This window comes from Colobus angolensis, unplaced genomic scaffold, assembly GCF_000951035.1.
Source record: "Colobus angolensis palliatus isolate OR3802 unplaced genomic scaffold, Cang.pa_1.0 Scaffold527, whole genome shotgun sequence".
Taxonomy (NCBI): Eukaryota; Metazoa; Chordata; class Mammalia; order Primates; family Cercopithecidae; genus Colobus; species Colobus angolensis.
Window position 1 is genome coordinate 461,519 of NW_012118788.1, and position 16,089 is coordinate 477,607.

At 52.6% G+C, this 16,089-nt stretch overlaps 1 protein-coding gene across 3 annotated transcripts in view; it reads right to left on the reverse strand.

Annotated features, from left to right (window-relative positions):
* The window catches only part of SMARCB1 (SWI/SNF related, matrix associated, actin dependent regulator of chromatin, subfamily b, member 1), a 46,098-nt gene that overhangs the window by 2,766 nt on the left and 27,243 nt on the right, over positions 1-16,089 (reverse strand). For all 3 annotated transcript variants that reach the window (XM_011960843.1, XM_011960841.1, XM_011960842.1), the window contains exons 6-7: positions 15,164-15,330; positions 6,449-6,639 (exon numbers count right to left, since the gene is read on the reverse strand). In XM_011960843.1, the coding sequence (XP_011816233.1) occupies positions 6,449-6,639; positions 15,164-15,330 (358 nt within the window). The remainder of the gene's footprint in view (positions 1-6,448; positions 6,640-15,163; positions 15,331-16,089) is intronic.

The window sequence follows — 16,089 nt, forward strand, 5'->3', positions numbered from 1 at the left end:
TGGAGGTTAGCAGTCTAGGGACCACCCCAGCCTCAGACCCCAAACAGTATTCCTCACCATGAGGGCTCCCAGCAGCCTTCCTTGGAGGGCAGACATGAAAAGCACCGAGCCCACACCGAGAGGAGCAAAACATGTTTTCCTCTTAAATAAGAGCTAGTGAGTGGGTCCCAGAGGCTCCTTTGTTTACCTCCCCTTGACACTGGGAAGATTCCACTCCAGTGGGTTTGTTCTAAAATAAATGCTCGCACCAACCACATAAGAATGGGCCTAGAGCTAGCACTAGCCTGCCTTGGGTTTTGGGGGGCATATGGGCAGGGAGATGCTGTCCTGAGTTCCAAACGGTGCTGGGGACCCTGGAAGCCACCCTGCTCCCCACTCCTTCAGGGAATTCTGGTTCATGGGCTTCGAAGCCACCAGGGACCCCAGACCTTCCTACCACCCAAAGTGTCCAGGTGGGGACAAAGAGACCCAGGCAGGGATGGTCATGTCTGAGTTGACAGAGAGAGCCAGGACTGATTGAGTATTTTGAGGTTTACTTTCAATGTGATCTCACTTTCATGACCTCACGTGATGCAACAGACAAGTATTATCCCCACGTTACAAATTACAAAATATAGATAGACTTCAAGGAAAACGACCTGCCCACAGCCACTCGACCAGGAAGGGGAGATGCCAAATGTCACCCTTATGTTTGCAATACCTCCGAGGCCACCAGGAGCCTCAGTTGATTTTTCCAAAGGTGTCAAGTCCACGCAATGGAGGAAGAGTAGTTTTCAACATGGTGCTGGGGCAACATGACTCTGCATTGACAATATAGATTCTCAGATATGAACCCAAAAGCACTAGCAACAAACTACAAAAACAGATAAATTACCGGCCGGGCGCAGTGGCCCACGCCTGTAATCCTAGCACTTTGGGAGGCTGAGGTAAGTGGATTATGAGGTCAAGGGATGGAGACCAGCCTGGCCAACATGGTGAAACCCCGTCTCTACTAAAAATAAAAAATTAGCTAGGTATGGTGGCGTACGCCGGTAATCCCAGCTACTTGGGAGGCTGAGGCAGGGGAATGGCTTGAACCCAGAAGGCGGAGGATGCAGCAGTGAGCCGAGATCACAGCACTACACTCCAGCCTGGTGACAGAGCGAGACTCCGTCTCAAAAAAAAAAAAAAAAAAGATAAATTGGACTACATCAAAACGAAAACTTTTGTGCTTCAAAGAACACTATCAAGAAAGTGAAAAGGCAGTCCCCCAAATGAGAGAAAATATCTGCAAATCATGTATCTGATGAGGGAATTGTATCTAGAATATATAAAGAACAATTATAACTCAACAATAAAAAGACAACCCAATTAAGAAACTAGCAAATCACTTTCTCCAAAGAAGATACACAAACGGCCAGAAATACAGGCAAAGATGCTCCATATCATCAGTCATTAGAAAAATGCAAATCAAAACCACAATTACTTCACACCTACTCAGATGGCTGTGATCAAAAAGAGAACAGCAAATGTCGGCGGGATTCAGAGAAACAGGAATCGCACACTTCTGGTGGGAATACAAAATGGTGCAGCCACTTTGGAAAACAGTCTAGAAATTCTTCAAAATGCTAACCATTGAGTTGTCACGTGACCCAGCAATTGTACTCCTGGGTATATATCCAAGAAAATTGAAAACAGATGTTCACACAAAATCTCGTACACCAATGTTCTCAGCAGCAGTACTCACAATAGCCGAAAAATGGAAACAACCCAAAAGTCAGTCCGCTGATGAATGAATAAAATGTGGTCTATCCACACAATGAGATAATATTAAATCATAAAACAGAATGAAGTCCTGATAAAAGATGCTACAACATGGATAATCATTGAAAACATTATGCTAAGAAGTCAGTCATAAAAGACCACCTATTAGGCCGGGCGTGGTGGCTCAAGCCTGTAATCCCAGCACTTTGGGAGGCCGAGGTGGGTGGATCACGAGGTCAGGAGATCAAGACCGTCCTGGCTAACACGTGAAACCCCGTCTCTACTAAAAAATACAAAAAGCTAGCCGGGCGTGGTGGCGGGCGCCTGTAGTCCCAGCTACTCGGGAGGCTGAGGCAGGAGAATGGCGTGAACCCGGGAGGTGGAGCTTGCAGTGAGCTGAGATCCGGCCACTGTACTCCAGCCTGGGCAACAGAGCGAGACTCCGTCTCAAAAAAAACAAAAAAGACCACCTATTAGATGGTTCCATTTCTATGAAGTACCCGGAATAGGCAAATCTACAGATAGAAAGTGGATGAGTGGACACCTACGGCTGAGAGGCGGCGGGGAGGAACGGGACTGCCTGCTGCAGGGTGTGGAGCTTCCCTTTGGGGTGATGAAAAAGTCCTAAAATTGACGGTGGTGATAGTTACATAGCTCTGTGCATATATCAAAAACCACTGCACTATATACTTTAAATTTGTGAATTGTATGGTTTATGAATATCACAATAAAGCTGTTAACAAAACAAATAAAACCTGAAATCAGGCCAGGGCTGATGGGCAGAGCTTCGGGAGGAACTTCTGAGTCTCACACTCAACCAGCCCAACGTGTCCCTGACATCCCCTAGCCTAATTCCTGATGCTGTGCCATCAGAGGGACACTGCCTCTCTGTCCCTCACGCAGGCCCAGCTACCAAGCTCCCTGACCCTTAGTCTCTCTTCATCCCCACCCTGTACATGTAGGACTGCTAGTGTGCAGAGCCCCCTGGGCAGACACCCTGCCTGATCCACAAGGCCCACCTTCCTTCTCAAGCACCTGCCTGTCCCTGGCCTCCTCTTGATCCTTCCTGCTGCAGTCCCCCGTCAGCACCTGCCCTGGCCATCTGCACCCCAGGTTCTATGCCCCCCATTGCCCTTCCTCATGCCCACAGCCTCCAGTGCTTTCAGTGGCCATGGCACACTGATGGCCATGCACGTGAATCTGTCTCCTCTGCCAGATAAGGCACTGTCTCCTCCAGTCCCTGGCCAGGAACACAGGGCTGGCCCAGGGGAGGTGCCAGTAACTTTGCAGGATCAGCTCTCCTCAGAGGCTCTGCCTAGCCCAGCCTCCTTCCCCTTGAGCCCTGTCTCCTTCCTGTCACTGGCCCTTCATCCTACTCCACTGGCTCTATGACGTCTGTGTCACTCTGGTCCCAGTCTGTCCTCTAGGAGCCTAGCGCTTCTGACCAGTTTGTCACATGCCCGTTTCCCCTTCATGCTTGTCTCCTGTCTGTCCCACTGCCAAAGGGAGCAGGCTGTTCTCTGTCCTGGTTCCCCCGAGGTGTGGGCATAGTGGCCTTGCGCACATAGGTCCTGTGGCCGGCAGTTGCCCCACTGTACCGTGGATCCAATGTCCCCATTGCCGAGGAGGGTATGGAAGCCAGGCACTGAGCTCTGGCTGGAAGGGATGGAGGGACTGGCTCTTGGGGAATCAGTGAGTGCTTCCATTATGGGGTGACCTAGGCCCAGAGCTGAAAACTCTTTTGTTTTTTTGAGATGGAGTCTCGCTCTGTCACCCAGGCTGGAGCACAATGGTGCAATCTCAGCTCACTGCAACCTCCGCCTCCCGGGTTCAAGCAGTTCTGCCTCAGCCTCCTGAGTAGCTGGGATTACAGGTGCCCGCCACCACACCCGGCTAATTTTTCTACTTCTAGTAGAGACGGGGTTTTGCCATGTTGGCCAGGCTGGTCTCCAACTCTTGACCTTAGGTGATCCGCCGCCCTCGGCCTCCCAAAGTGCTGGATTATAGGCGTGAGCCACCGCGCCCAGCCTGAAAACCCTTCTTAGGAAGTCATGTGACACAGCAGTTGCCAAGCTTTCTGCGTGGCAAAGACCAGGCCAAGACTCCTGGTCTAGCTCTCTGTGGGCTGACTGGTCCCTGGACCTGGGGACTCAGTGGCCCATCCTCCTTTCCCCAGGCAGGGCCAGGCAGGACTGACACTGGTATCCCTGGGACAGAGTTAAACAAAGTCCCTCCTAAGATTCCATGGGGTGGGGTGGTGCAGTGGGAGGAATGCGGGTTGGAGTCAGGGATAACAGTCCAACCCTAAGGCCCTGTCCTGTCATTGAGGCTGTCTTCTAGTATGGGGAGTAGGAAGACACACGCAGCCCTCCTGATGCTAAAAGGCCACTCAGGACACTTCCCAGGTCCCCAGGCAGGCTGCCCCTACCGCCTGGCTGCTGTGATAGGGACGTGTGCTCACCTTGGTCCTCCCCTGCGGGATGGCCTTGCCTTTAACCCTAAAGATTTGAAACCTGCACACTCAGCATAAGAGAGAGCAGGGGGTGGGGGGTCTGTGACGCCCCCAGGCCCCACAACTGGAATGCATTAAGTGGTCGTTGAGATAAAGAGGGGATCCGCCTCTAAGTCTTGACCTGCCACCACCAGGGACTCCCCAGGGGGCCTGCTCTGGAGCCACTCTGCAAACTGCACAGGGCCTGGAGTTTAGCAACGAATTCAGGCTCAGGTCACCTTCGGGTCAGAGCAGGAGGGATGGTGCTGTGGTGGCTGAAAGAAAGGATGCTGCGAGGACCTGTCAAGAGGCCCCGGGGACTTCAGCTCCTGAGCCCGGACTGTGGGCACGGCGGCTGCAGGGCTAGGTGAGGGTAAACACCATAGGGGCCGGATGCTGGGGGCAGCTAGTCTGCCACCTATACCTGCGAGCCCAGAATGAGGGTTCTGACTGGCTCAGCCTCTGGGGGAGGAGGTGCTCAGTGTTGATGTTTGCAACATCACTGCCTCCCGGGTCCTCAGACCCAACTCTGGTGGAGTGAGGCCACCCTTGACTGGCTCTCTGGCCATAGGGCTTGGCTCTGTGCAGGGTGAATGCACATTACAGCTGCACTCCCAGGCAACACCCCGCGGGAACAGGGAGGCATCAGACGCCAGACCCCCAGACTCCTCTCTGAGCTGCCCTGTCTCTGAAGCAGAACCATGTGACTGGCAGGGCTGCTGGGGGGCAGGTCACAGGATCTCAGCACCACTGCGCTCAGGCAGGGGCTCAGCTGTTTCCCAGGCCCGTGGGTGGCTCTCATTCCTTCTTCCTTGCTCAGATTTACGGGAAGTCGGGAAGTCGTAGAAAGCTGTCTCTTGGGATGTCTGGGAAAACAAGTTAGACACAAACCTAACGAGCTCCATTAATTGTCATGGCTTTGCAAAACAGACCTTCCTATTTGCTCCTCATGTAGCATTTTAAGCTGTCTTCCCTGAGTGATGACTGCAGATGTGGAAGGTGATAGTCTGATGAGCAGATTAAAGCCGAACATCCTGTTTTGATGTAGGGATGCTTGCCGCACCCCCACCCCATCCCAACACAGAGGACACGGTTAGAAACCACAGGACTTCCCAGTCCTAGAGTCCTGCTGAGCTGGGAGAGCTCAACCTCGCTATTTTTTTTGTTGTTGTTGGAGATAGGGTCTCACTCTGTCACCCAAGCTGGAGTGCAGTGGCATGATCTTGGCTCACTGCAGCCTCGACCTCCTGAGCTCAGGCAATCCTCCCACCTCAGCTTCCTGAGTAGCTGAAACTACAGGTGTGCACCAACATGCCTGGCTCATTCTGGTATTTTTTGTAGAGATGGGGCCTCCCCATGTTTTTCCCAGGCTGGTCTTGAACTACTGGGTTCTGGCGATCCACCGCAGCTCCCCGAAGTGCTGGGACTGCAGGTGTAAGCCACTGTGCTGGGCCCTGACCTCGCTTTTAACTCTAAGTCCTACCTCCTGCCACGAACAGGAGGGCCTCTCCCAGGTCCATCCCCATCCCTAGCACAGAGGACACTGGACTGGAATATTCTTTTCACACCTCCACCACCATCTCAGCCAGCCCAAATGCTGCAGGCAGGGATCAAGGTGACCTGTCTCTATCTTCCAGGGCAGCCAGGATGGGTTCCAGCCCATCCTGAGTGAGTACAATGAGTACAATGAGTACAGCATTGTACTCATCAAACGCTCTCTGACTGACCAAAGGCAGAGTTACTACAGTAAGAAGGAGCTGCCAGGGACCCCTGACTCTTGAAAGCTGGGTAGGCCTTTGTGTTTAAGACAGAATTCAAGTTCAACAGATGAAGAACCCTGGGCAGGGGCCACCCTGACCAAAATAACCGTCTGGGCAAGACCAGAGAGAGAAGGTGTGGGGCAGGATGACTGAATGGTGGATGGCGGGGGGCAGACCCAGGGCTCCGTGGAGGTAAGGACTTGAGGTTCGCCCTGACAGAACTCAAGTCTTTGCCAGCTATTGTGTTAAGTGCTTCTAACCCTACCTGGTACAGCGGAGCCCTGGTGAGACACACAGGGCAGGAGGGGCACACAGCAAACACACAGACCCCAGCCAGATGGTGCTGCGAAGCTTGAGAAAGCCTCAATGGTATCAGCACTCACACAGAGAAGTCTTTTTCTCAAAACAGTTTTGCAGAGAGATGAGGGAGGAAGAGACTCGTACGCGATCCTACCTGAAGGCGTAGGTCTTCTGATGCCAGCTCAGCTGTCCCCGGATGCTGTATGCGATGGTGGTGACAAACTCCCCGCCCAACCCCAGCTCCGAGCACAGCTTCAGGGCAAACTTCTCTGGTGAGTTCTCCTTCTCTGACATGTCCCATTCAAACTGGTCCACCAGGGAAATGTTTCCCACATGGATGTTCAGCTGTGACGACAACCAAAGGACGTGAGTTAGAGCTTTTAGGACTGCCCCCAGCCCAGGGAGGCCACGAGGAGTGGGAGCCTGCCAGGCCTGGGGCGCGCCCTGCCCACCAGGGTCCACCGGCTGAGAACTGCAGGTGACCCTTGTCCTTCCAGTTCCCCATCCCCAAAACAAGGCTGACCCCACAACCCTCCTGTCTGCCACGAGGGGCTCTGGCTCAGGGCCCAGCACAGTCACCCTCAAGAGGCCCTGAAGTGACCCTGGGGGCACCTGAGTCCATCTTCCCCTCATCCCATCCCCGCTGTGCCCTGTGCTGGTGGAGACCTTCCTTTCTGCCCTTCGCTCCTGCTGCCATCGGTCTTACGTGACTACACCGGCCAGGCAGGGCTCAGCTAAGGCATCCCTAAGTCCTGTCTTAAGCCAATGTCTATGCCTTTACAGAGCTGGCCCCTCTCAGAAAACCCTGCCTAACACATTCACAGATGCACCCCACTCTAGGCCAACGCAGTGAGGCGACAGGGAAGCCTGTGGGGAGCACAGTGCTGGGCCAGCTCCTCCCACACTCCCCAGAGGACTCCCTGCGGCGCATGACTCACAGCCAGAGGGCCCAGGCCCTGGGTGTGCTGTCAGGGGGTTTTCACCAGTGGACACCTGGGAAGCCAGCACCCAGCCAGAGAAAACACACAGACTGTACCCCAGGAGCTCCCACCTATGCCCGCCCTGCCTGGGGAAGCACCATTTTGACTTCTCACCCCTTGAGTACATATGGCTCTTCTGAAAGATGGACCCTTCGGGGTCTAGTTTCATTCACTCTGCATCATGCTTGCAAGACTCCTCCCACTAGAGTGTGGGGCTGGGGTCATCCCTCATTGCTGTCCAGTGCTCCATGGGGCAAGCAGGCCATAGGGCACCTGCCCATTCACCTTAGATTTTTTTTTTTTTTGGGGCAGAGTCTTGCTCCGTTGCCCAGGCTGGAGTGCAGTGGCGCGATCTTGGCTCACTGCAAGCTCTGCCTCCTGGGTTCATGCCATTCTCCTGCCTCAGCCTCCCGAGTAGCTGGGACTACAGGTGCCTGCCAACACGCCCAGATAATTTTTTTGTATTTTTTAGTAGAGATGGGGTTTCACCGTGTTAGCCAGGATGGTCTCCATCTTCTGACCTCATGATCCGCCCGTCTCCGCCTCCCAAAGTGCTGGGATTACAGGCGTGAGCCACCGCGCCCCGCCTATCCTTAGGTTTTAAGTCAAGGATCAGGGTGGGCAGTTGCAGGAAGAACTCACCACTGCCTTGGAGCCCAGCCCTTCCGGAGATTTCTGCCCCCTTTTAGAGATGAGGGCACCCCAATCCCCAATCATGTTCATAAAGCCCTGTGCCTCTAAGCCCTGCACACCACCAGCCACTTGCTAGAATGGTCTTCCCCTCACCTGGCAGGGCCAGCCTCTTCTTAGCATCCTGGTCTAAGCTAAAGTGCCAGCTCCTGAGAGCTCCCCTTCCCATCAGCCCCTTTCCACACCCTTCTCTCCATTTTCTCCCCCTTTGGAGACAGGATGTCACTCTGTCACTCAGGTTGGAGTGCAATGACATGATCATGACTCACTACAGCTTTGAACTGCTGGGCTCAAGGGACCCTCCTGCCTCAGCCTCCTGAGTAGCTGGGACTACGGACAGGCACTACCATGTCTGGCTAATTTGTTTTGTAGAGACAAGGTCTCTACAAGGCCCAGGCAATATATCAAGTGTTTTGGGCAGAGAAGAGACCCTGTGGTTGAGCCCTCTGCTCCCCTCAGGCTTCCCTGCTGCCTCTCTGTGTTGGCCCAGGCTGGCCTCAAAAGATCCTCCCCCAACAGTCTTCTGAGTAGCTGGGACTATACATGCAGGCCACCATGCTGGCACCTCTCCTGTTTTCTTCACAGCACTTAGGACTGTCTGAAACAATCTGAATCATTTGCCTCCAGGAATCCTAGCACAGGCACGGTGTATTTGTTCTGGGCATCAAGGAATCCTTACGCAGAGGGAGGAAGCCAAGGGGCAGAGCTGCACCATCCTGTACATGGCATGCAGCCAGGCAATGGGGGCTGCAGTCAGGCCCCCATGTCCTTTGCTATCTCCACATATGCCCATGCCCGATGATGACCGGAATAGGAGGTACTAGCCCTTCCCAACTGGAATCTAATGCCAAGCAAACCATGTGGGTGCTGGGTCCAAAAAGGGCATGCAGCAGCAGACAGCCCATGGAACCACCCAACAGGACTCCATAGGACCATGGGCACATGGCTCCCACCCAGCAAGCCCTCCCTGCCCTGGGCTCATGGATGGAGTTGCCTGTCCCCTGCCATTCAGTCACTAACACATTCATTTATTCCAAAGTCTAGACTGTGTGTCTACCAAGGAGAGGCACAAGAGAGACAAACATTCCAAAGGCTGCTCTGAGAAAGGTGAGGGGTGCATGTCTGTAGTCTCAGTTACTCGGGAGGCTGAGGTGGGAAGATCACTGGAGCTCAGGTGTTGGAGTCCAGCCTGGACAACACAATGAGACTCTGTGTCAAAAAAAAAAAAAGCCATGCTGGTGGGGGCACTGACAGACACTTAGTAGGTTAAGTGAGCATGTGGTGTGCCAGACAGCACGGGAGTGCCAGGGAGGAAAGGGAGGGAGGGGCAGAAAGTCCGGGCTGGCCTCAGAAGTCAGGAGGCCAGGAAGGCTTCTAGGAAGGTGCCCTTTAGGAAGAAGTGAATGTTCCCCGGGAGCAGGAATGTGGCTCCCTGGGGGAGAACAGTCCCAGGTGGGGGACACAGTAACGTAAAAGCCTGGGAAGCCAAGGTCTGGCACCCAGGTCAGCCCAGTGAAGGGAAAAGGGAGGAGATGAGGGTGGCGAGGGACTGGAGCAGAGGGCAGTTAGGGCCCTGAGGCCTTTGGAAGGGCTTGGCTTCCACAGAGGGATGTGGGAAGCTTCTGCGGTATTTTGGGCAGAAAAGAGATACGGGCTGAGTTGCCATGCTGAGACCTCTACTGGAAGGCAGGGAAGGAGGGAGGGAGCCATCTGGCAGTGGCCTTGGTGGGGTAGTGAGGAGCGCTGGACTCCAGGTGGGCTCACAGAGCCAAGGCAGGGCAAGGACTCCCAAGCAGGTGCATAGCAGGGCCAGGTCCCTGCCCACCTCCCCCAGCCCCGACTCACATCTTACCCCATGCACCCTCCTGACAGGGCCTGGACAGTGCCACTGGGTCTGATGGCTCCAATTTCAGCAGCACCATGTCCCCAGCTTCCTCCCCTATCCGCCAACCCCTGCTGGAACTGGGAAAAGCCGACCTGGGCCAGGTGCCCTGACAAGGGCAGCCAGGCCTGGGCTTTGGTCCCAGCATTGCCAAGAATATCTGTAAGAGGCTGCTCCAACCTAAGGCACTCTTTCTGAGGAGAGAGATGGTCCTCATGTGCCATGGCTCCAAAGATTCCTGTTTTCCTTCAGTCATGTTCCAGGATCAAGACAAAGAAAGATGTCCTTACAGAAACACCCAGCTCTGGCCAGGCACGGTGGTTCATGTCTGTAATCCCAGCAGTTTGGGAGGCCAAGGTGGAAGGGTTTCTTGAGCCCAGGAGTTCGCGACCAGTTTGGGCAACCCAGTGAGACTCCATTTTCTTTTTTCTTTTTTTTTGAGACAGAGTCAGTGGGATGGGAAGAACCTGTCGCCCAGGCTGGAGCGCAATGGTGCAATCTGGGCTCACTGCAACCTCTACCTCCCAGGTTCAAGCAATTCTCATGTCTCAGCCTCCAGAGTAGCTGGGATTACAGGCGCGTGCCACCATACCCAGCTAATTTTTTGTATTTTTAGTAGAGACGGGGTTTCACCATGTTGTCCAGGCTGGTCTTGAACTCCTGAGCTCAGGCAATCTGCCCACCTCGGCTCTCCAAAGTCTTAGGATTATAGGTGTGAGCCATGGTGCCCAGCTGAGACTCCATTTTCTACAGAAAATTTAAAAATTAGTCAGGCATGGTGGTACGTGCTTATAGTTCCAAGTACTCAGGAGGCCATGATGGGAGGATAACTTGAGCCCAAGAGGTCAAGGCTGCAGTGAGTCATGAAAAAAAAGGACGGAAGAAAGAAAGAAATACCCAGCTCTTCTGAGTCCAAGTTATAGATGGGAAACCCTGGGTGTGACCTTCTGTTCCTCTTAAGACAGGTCACTGTTCCCAGGGTCACGGTGCCCAGGAGGCCTCTGGCCTGAAAAACACAGTCTGTCCCACATTAACACAGGCTTCCCTGGGCCAGCTGTGTCCACCCTGTGACATCTGGTCTGACCCAAAGGACAGAGCAGGAAATCTGGCTGAGGACGGTCTCTCAACCTGCCAGCTACCACCATCCTCCAGGTGGGAATCACAGGTAAGTGGGGAAGCCTCTTCTGGTGGGGCAGGGGACAGTCCCAGGAGGATTACAGCTGCTGGGCAACTTCCTGTATGGCTCCTCCTCAGGCCCCATCAGGATAACAACAACGAAAGTGGGCTCAATTCTGAGAAAAACTAAGGGAAGCTGCCAGTCAGGCTTCATGAGGACCCTGTGTGTGACCAATCCTAGTCATCTGGAACCGCACGGCTGGGTGGGTTAGCCCACATGGCCTCATCCTCAACATGTTTACAAGACAAAGAGGAGCACAGAGTGGAGACTTCAGGGCTGCCCTCCAGAGCCAGCAGACCATACTCAGGACACAGGCCAGGTACTTGCTGCCGCTCCCATCCTCATCCCACTTCTCTCCTACCATTGTCCCTTCTTTTCCTCCTAGCTGGCTATAATGTGAAACTGAAACAGGTTATGGGAAACAAATTTGTATTCTTCTCAAAAAGGTATTAACAAGTAGAGACTGAATCAATAACCCAAAACCTCCTGACAAAGAAAAGCCTTAGACCTGATGGCTTCATTGGTGAATTCTGCCAAACATTGATTGATTGACTGAGTCAGAGTCTCACTCTGTCGGCCAGGCTGGAGTGCAGTGGTACCATCTCAGCTCACTGCAACCTCTGCCTCCCAGACTCAAGCAATTCTCTTGCCTCAGCCTCCCAAGTAGCTGGGATTACAGGCATGTGCCACCACACCTGGCTAATTTTTGGATTTTTAGTAGAGACGGGGTTTCACCATGTTGGTCAGGCTGGTCTCTAACTCCCGACCTCAGGTGATCCACCCGCCTCAGCCTCCCAAAGTGCTGGAATTACAGGCGAGAGCTACCGCACCTGGCCATCTACCAAACATTTAAATAGGAGCTAATACCAATCCTTCTCAAACTATTCTTTAACTCATTGCCCTGATACTTAAGTCAGACAAAAAATACTACAAGAAAGAAAAACTATAGACCAACACCCCTTATGAATGTTGATGCAAAAATCCTCAAAAAAATACTGGCAAACCAGCCGGGCACGGTGGCTCATGCCTGCAATCCTTTGGTAGGCCGAGGTGGGCAGATCACTTGTGGTCAGAAGTTCGAGACCAGCCTGGACAATATGGTGAGACCCTGTCTCTACTAAAAATACAAAATTTAGCCAGGCGTGGTGGCATGTATCTTCCCAGCTCTTCCTTGAGAGGTTTAAGCAGGAGGATCCCTTGAACCCAGGAGGTGGAAGTTGCGGTGAGCCAAGATCATGCCACTGCACTCCAGCCTGGGTAACAGAGCAAGACTGTCTTAAAAAAAGAAAAGAAAAGAATAACTAACAAGTGTCAGTGAGAATGTGGAGAAATTGGAACCCTTGTGCATTGCTGGTAGGAATATAAAAGAGTGCAGCCACTGAGAAAGGCGGTATAGCGGTTCCTCAAAAAACTAAACACCGTATGATCCAGGAATTCCATTTCTAGGTATATACCCAAAAGATATGAAAGCAGGGGCCAGGCACAGGGCTCACACCTATAATCCAAGCACTGTGGAAGGCCGAGGCGGGCGAACATTTGGTTTGGGAGGCCAAGGCTGAGTTTGAGACCAGGCTGGCCAACATGGTGAAACCCCGTTTCTATTAAAAATCCAAAAAATTAGCTGGGCGTGGTGGCGGGCACCAGTAATCCCAGCTACTCAGGAAGCTGAAGCAGGAGATCGCTTGAACCTGGGAGGCAGAGTGCCATGAGCCAAGATCGCGCCACTGCACTCCAGCCTGAGCGACAGAATGAGACTCCATCTAAATGAATGAATGAATGAAAGCAGGGACACCAACAGATATCTGCACACCCAGGATTGTAGCAGCATTATTCACAATAGCCAAAATGTGGAATCAACCCGAGTCTGTCCATTTAGGGATGAATAAATACAAATGTGATAGATCCATACAACAGAATATTATTTAGCTTTAATAAGAAAGGAGGCTGGGTGCAGTGGCTCATGCCTGTAATCCCAGCACTTTGGGAGGTTCAGGTGGGCAGATGGCTTGAGCCCAGGAATTTGAGACCAGCTTGGGCAACATGGTGGAACCCCATCTCTACAAAAAAATACAAAAAATTAGTTGGGTGTAGTGGAGTGTGCCAGTAGTCCTAGCTTCCCAGCTACTCAGGAACTTGAACTGGGAGGATCACTTCAGCCCAGGAGGCAGAGGTTGCAGTGAGCCGTAATTGCGCCACTGCATTCCAGCCTGGGCAACAGAGTAAGATGCTGTCTAAAAATAAATACATTTTGAAAAGGGAAGGAAATTCTGACATGGTACAACATAAATGAACCTTGAAGACCTAAGTGAAATAGGTCAGTCACAAAAAGACAAATACTGCATGATTCCCTTATGGAATGTAAATGAGACACCTCAAGTAGTCAAATTCATAGAGACAGAAAGCAGAACAGCAGTGCTTGCCAGGGGCTGGGGGAGGGGGAATGTGGAGTTAGTGTTTGATGCACAGTTTCAGTTTTACATGATGATACAATTCTGGAGATGAATGGTAGTGATAACTACACAGCCATGGATGTGAATGTGCTGCCACTGAGTTTACACTTACGTGGTTAAAATGGTAAATTTTATGTTATAAATGTTACCACAATTTTAAAATATTAATCAAGAAAACAAAGTATTAGCCAGGCACGGCACCTCAGGCCTGTAATCCCAGCACTCTGGGAGGCCGAGGCAGGTGGATCACGAGGTCAGGAGATCGAGACCATCCTGGCCAACACGGTGAAACCCAGTCTCTACTAAAAAAATACAAAATATTAGCCAGGTGTGGTGGCGAGCACCTGTAGTCCCAGCTACTAGGGAGGCTGAGGCAGGAGAATGGCGTGAACCCAGAAGGTGGAGCTTGCAGTGAGCTGCGATGGCACCACTGCACTCCAGCCTGGGCAACAGAGTGAGACTCTGACACACACACACACACACACACACACACACACAAAGTATTTAGGCCAGGTGCAGTGGTTCATGCCCATAATTCCAGCACTTTGGGGAGGCTGAGGTGGGTGGATCACTTGAGGTCAGGAGTTTGAGACCAGCCTGACAAATATGGTGAAACCCTGTCTCTACTAAAAATACAAAAATTAGCCTGACATGGTGGCGGGCACCTGTAATCCCAGCTACTCAGGAGGTTGAGACAGGAGAACTGCTTAAACCCAGGACATGGAGGTTGCAGTGAGTCGAGATCGTGCCACTGTACTCCAGCCTGGGTGACAGTGAGACTGTCTTAACTAACTAAGATATTTAGTTCCCTACTTGGGGGACCACAGAGGAAGTTGCTGGTGATTCCCCCATATTATTTTCCAAAATCTTTGTAAAGTGCCACAGAGAACCACAGTGGGAAGAAGTGGGCCCAGGCTCCATCTGGCGCACGGGGCAGAGGCGTCCCTTGGTCACAGGAGGCATCCCTCCCGAGGCTCCTCCACCCCAAAGACTATTTTCAGGAACCCTTTGTAACATGGCTTTTATTTTTATACATCAATGTTTTTCTAAAATGGAAGCCAAAGGCACAGCATCAAATCAAACCAAACCACTGACCTTTTTAGAGTCATCATATGTGCCAATTTCACCTGCTTCTTGTATCTTCCTATTTTCAAAGCCCCCCTCACCCTCAAGGCATAGTCTGGCAGTGGCGGCTCAGCACAGCAAGGATTATGCTATAGGCTCTGCAGGGTGCAGGCCTGCGCCCAATTGCCAGCCCCACCACTTCTCAGCTGGCCAAACTTCCACAGGTGATCCCAGCTCTCCATGTACCTACCTCTTCACCTGTAATATGGCCGCTAAGGCAGCATCTTATTGGGTTACTAGGTCACCCTGGAGCGCTCAGCCTGGCCCAGCCAATCAGCTGCCTTCACGTTCTCTAAACCTCCAAGCTTTGCTCAGAGCCTGGCAGTGCCTCAGAGGCACCCCCTGAATGTGTCCAGAATGTATGTAACACTTTACTATGAGAACTCAGCCTATGCCCTCCCTGGGGGATTGCAGGGAGCAAAGCCAGGTGCTATGACTTTCCAGACGACGTGGAACCCAATAACGGGCTTCTGCTGAGGGAGGCCTTGTTGTACCCTCAGTGCTCTATGATGACACCCACCCTGAGGGCCAGGAAGGCTCCAGTGCTGGGTGAGAAGTCACCCACCTTGATGATGACGCGCTGGTCTGACTGGTCCTCCAGGATGCTGTCCGTGGGGTAGGACTCGATCTGCTGTCTGATGGCGGAGGCGATAGCTGGCACAAACGTCAGCGGGTTCAAATCCAGATCGTCACAGAGGATTTCTGAAAACATCTCAGGTGTCATCAACTTCTCTGAAATCAGGAGAGGGAAGGGATGCCAACAAATTGTACCATGCTTGGGCATGGACCGGCCTCCCTCACCCCTTCCTCTTCGAAGTCAAACATCTCCGGATGCAGAAGAGGAAAACCAGGGCACTGAGGGTGGCCTTCCTGGAAACTGGGAGTGGAAGGAGGAAGCACATGACTAGCAGGCCCCCAGCCCTCAGGCTGCACATACCTCCTGCTCCATACCCTGGGGGTGGTCATGGCCATATATACACTCCCCCTATTCCGCTCATAGCTGGGTGGGCGCATGAGATTATCCTAACTAATGAGATGCTCCAGGCAAGGCCAGCAAAGGCACATCGAAGCTTGCGTGCCATCTCTCTACTCCCCTCTGTGCTGAACTGGTGGCAGACGTGATGGCACAGAGGCTGGCCCAATACCAGGCCTCATGTGAGCAAAACACACTGTGCCAAGCCATAGCAATTTCCAGGCCTGTGACTGCAGTAGCAGCAGCAGGGCCTCAACAAGGTCACAACTGTGGAGGTCCCTACAGATCTCGGATCCTGGAAAAGTAATTGTACCAGATGGGAGCTCACAGGGACCATCTGTGGCCAGCCAGACCTTAGCAACGTCCCCTCAGTCAACATTCTCTCTCTGCTCCGCCTAGATCTTACTGACAAGACGCCTTGCAGGGATAAGCTGAAAAAGCCAAGAAAAATTCCGTCAGAGCAGACAGCAGGATTCCATCAAGAAGCAGGTCTGCCACAACCCCACTATTTCCTCCCT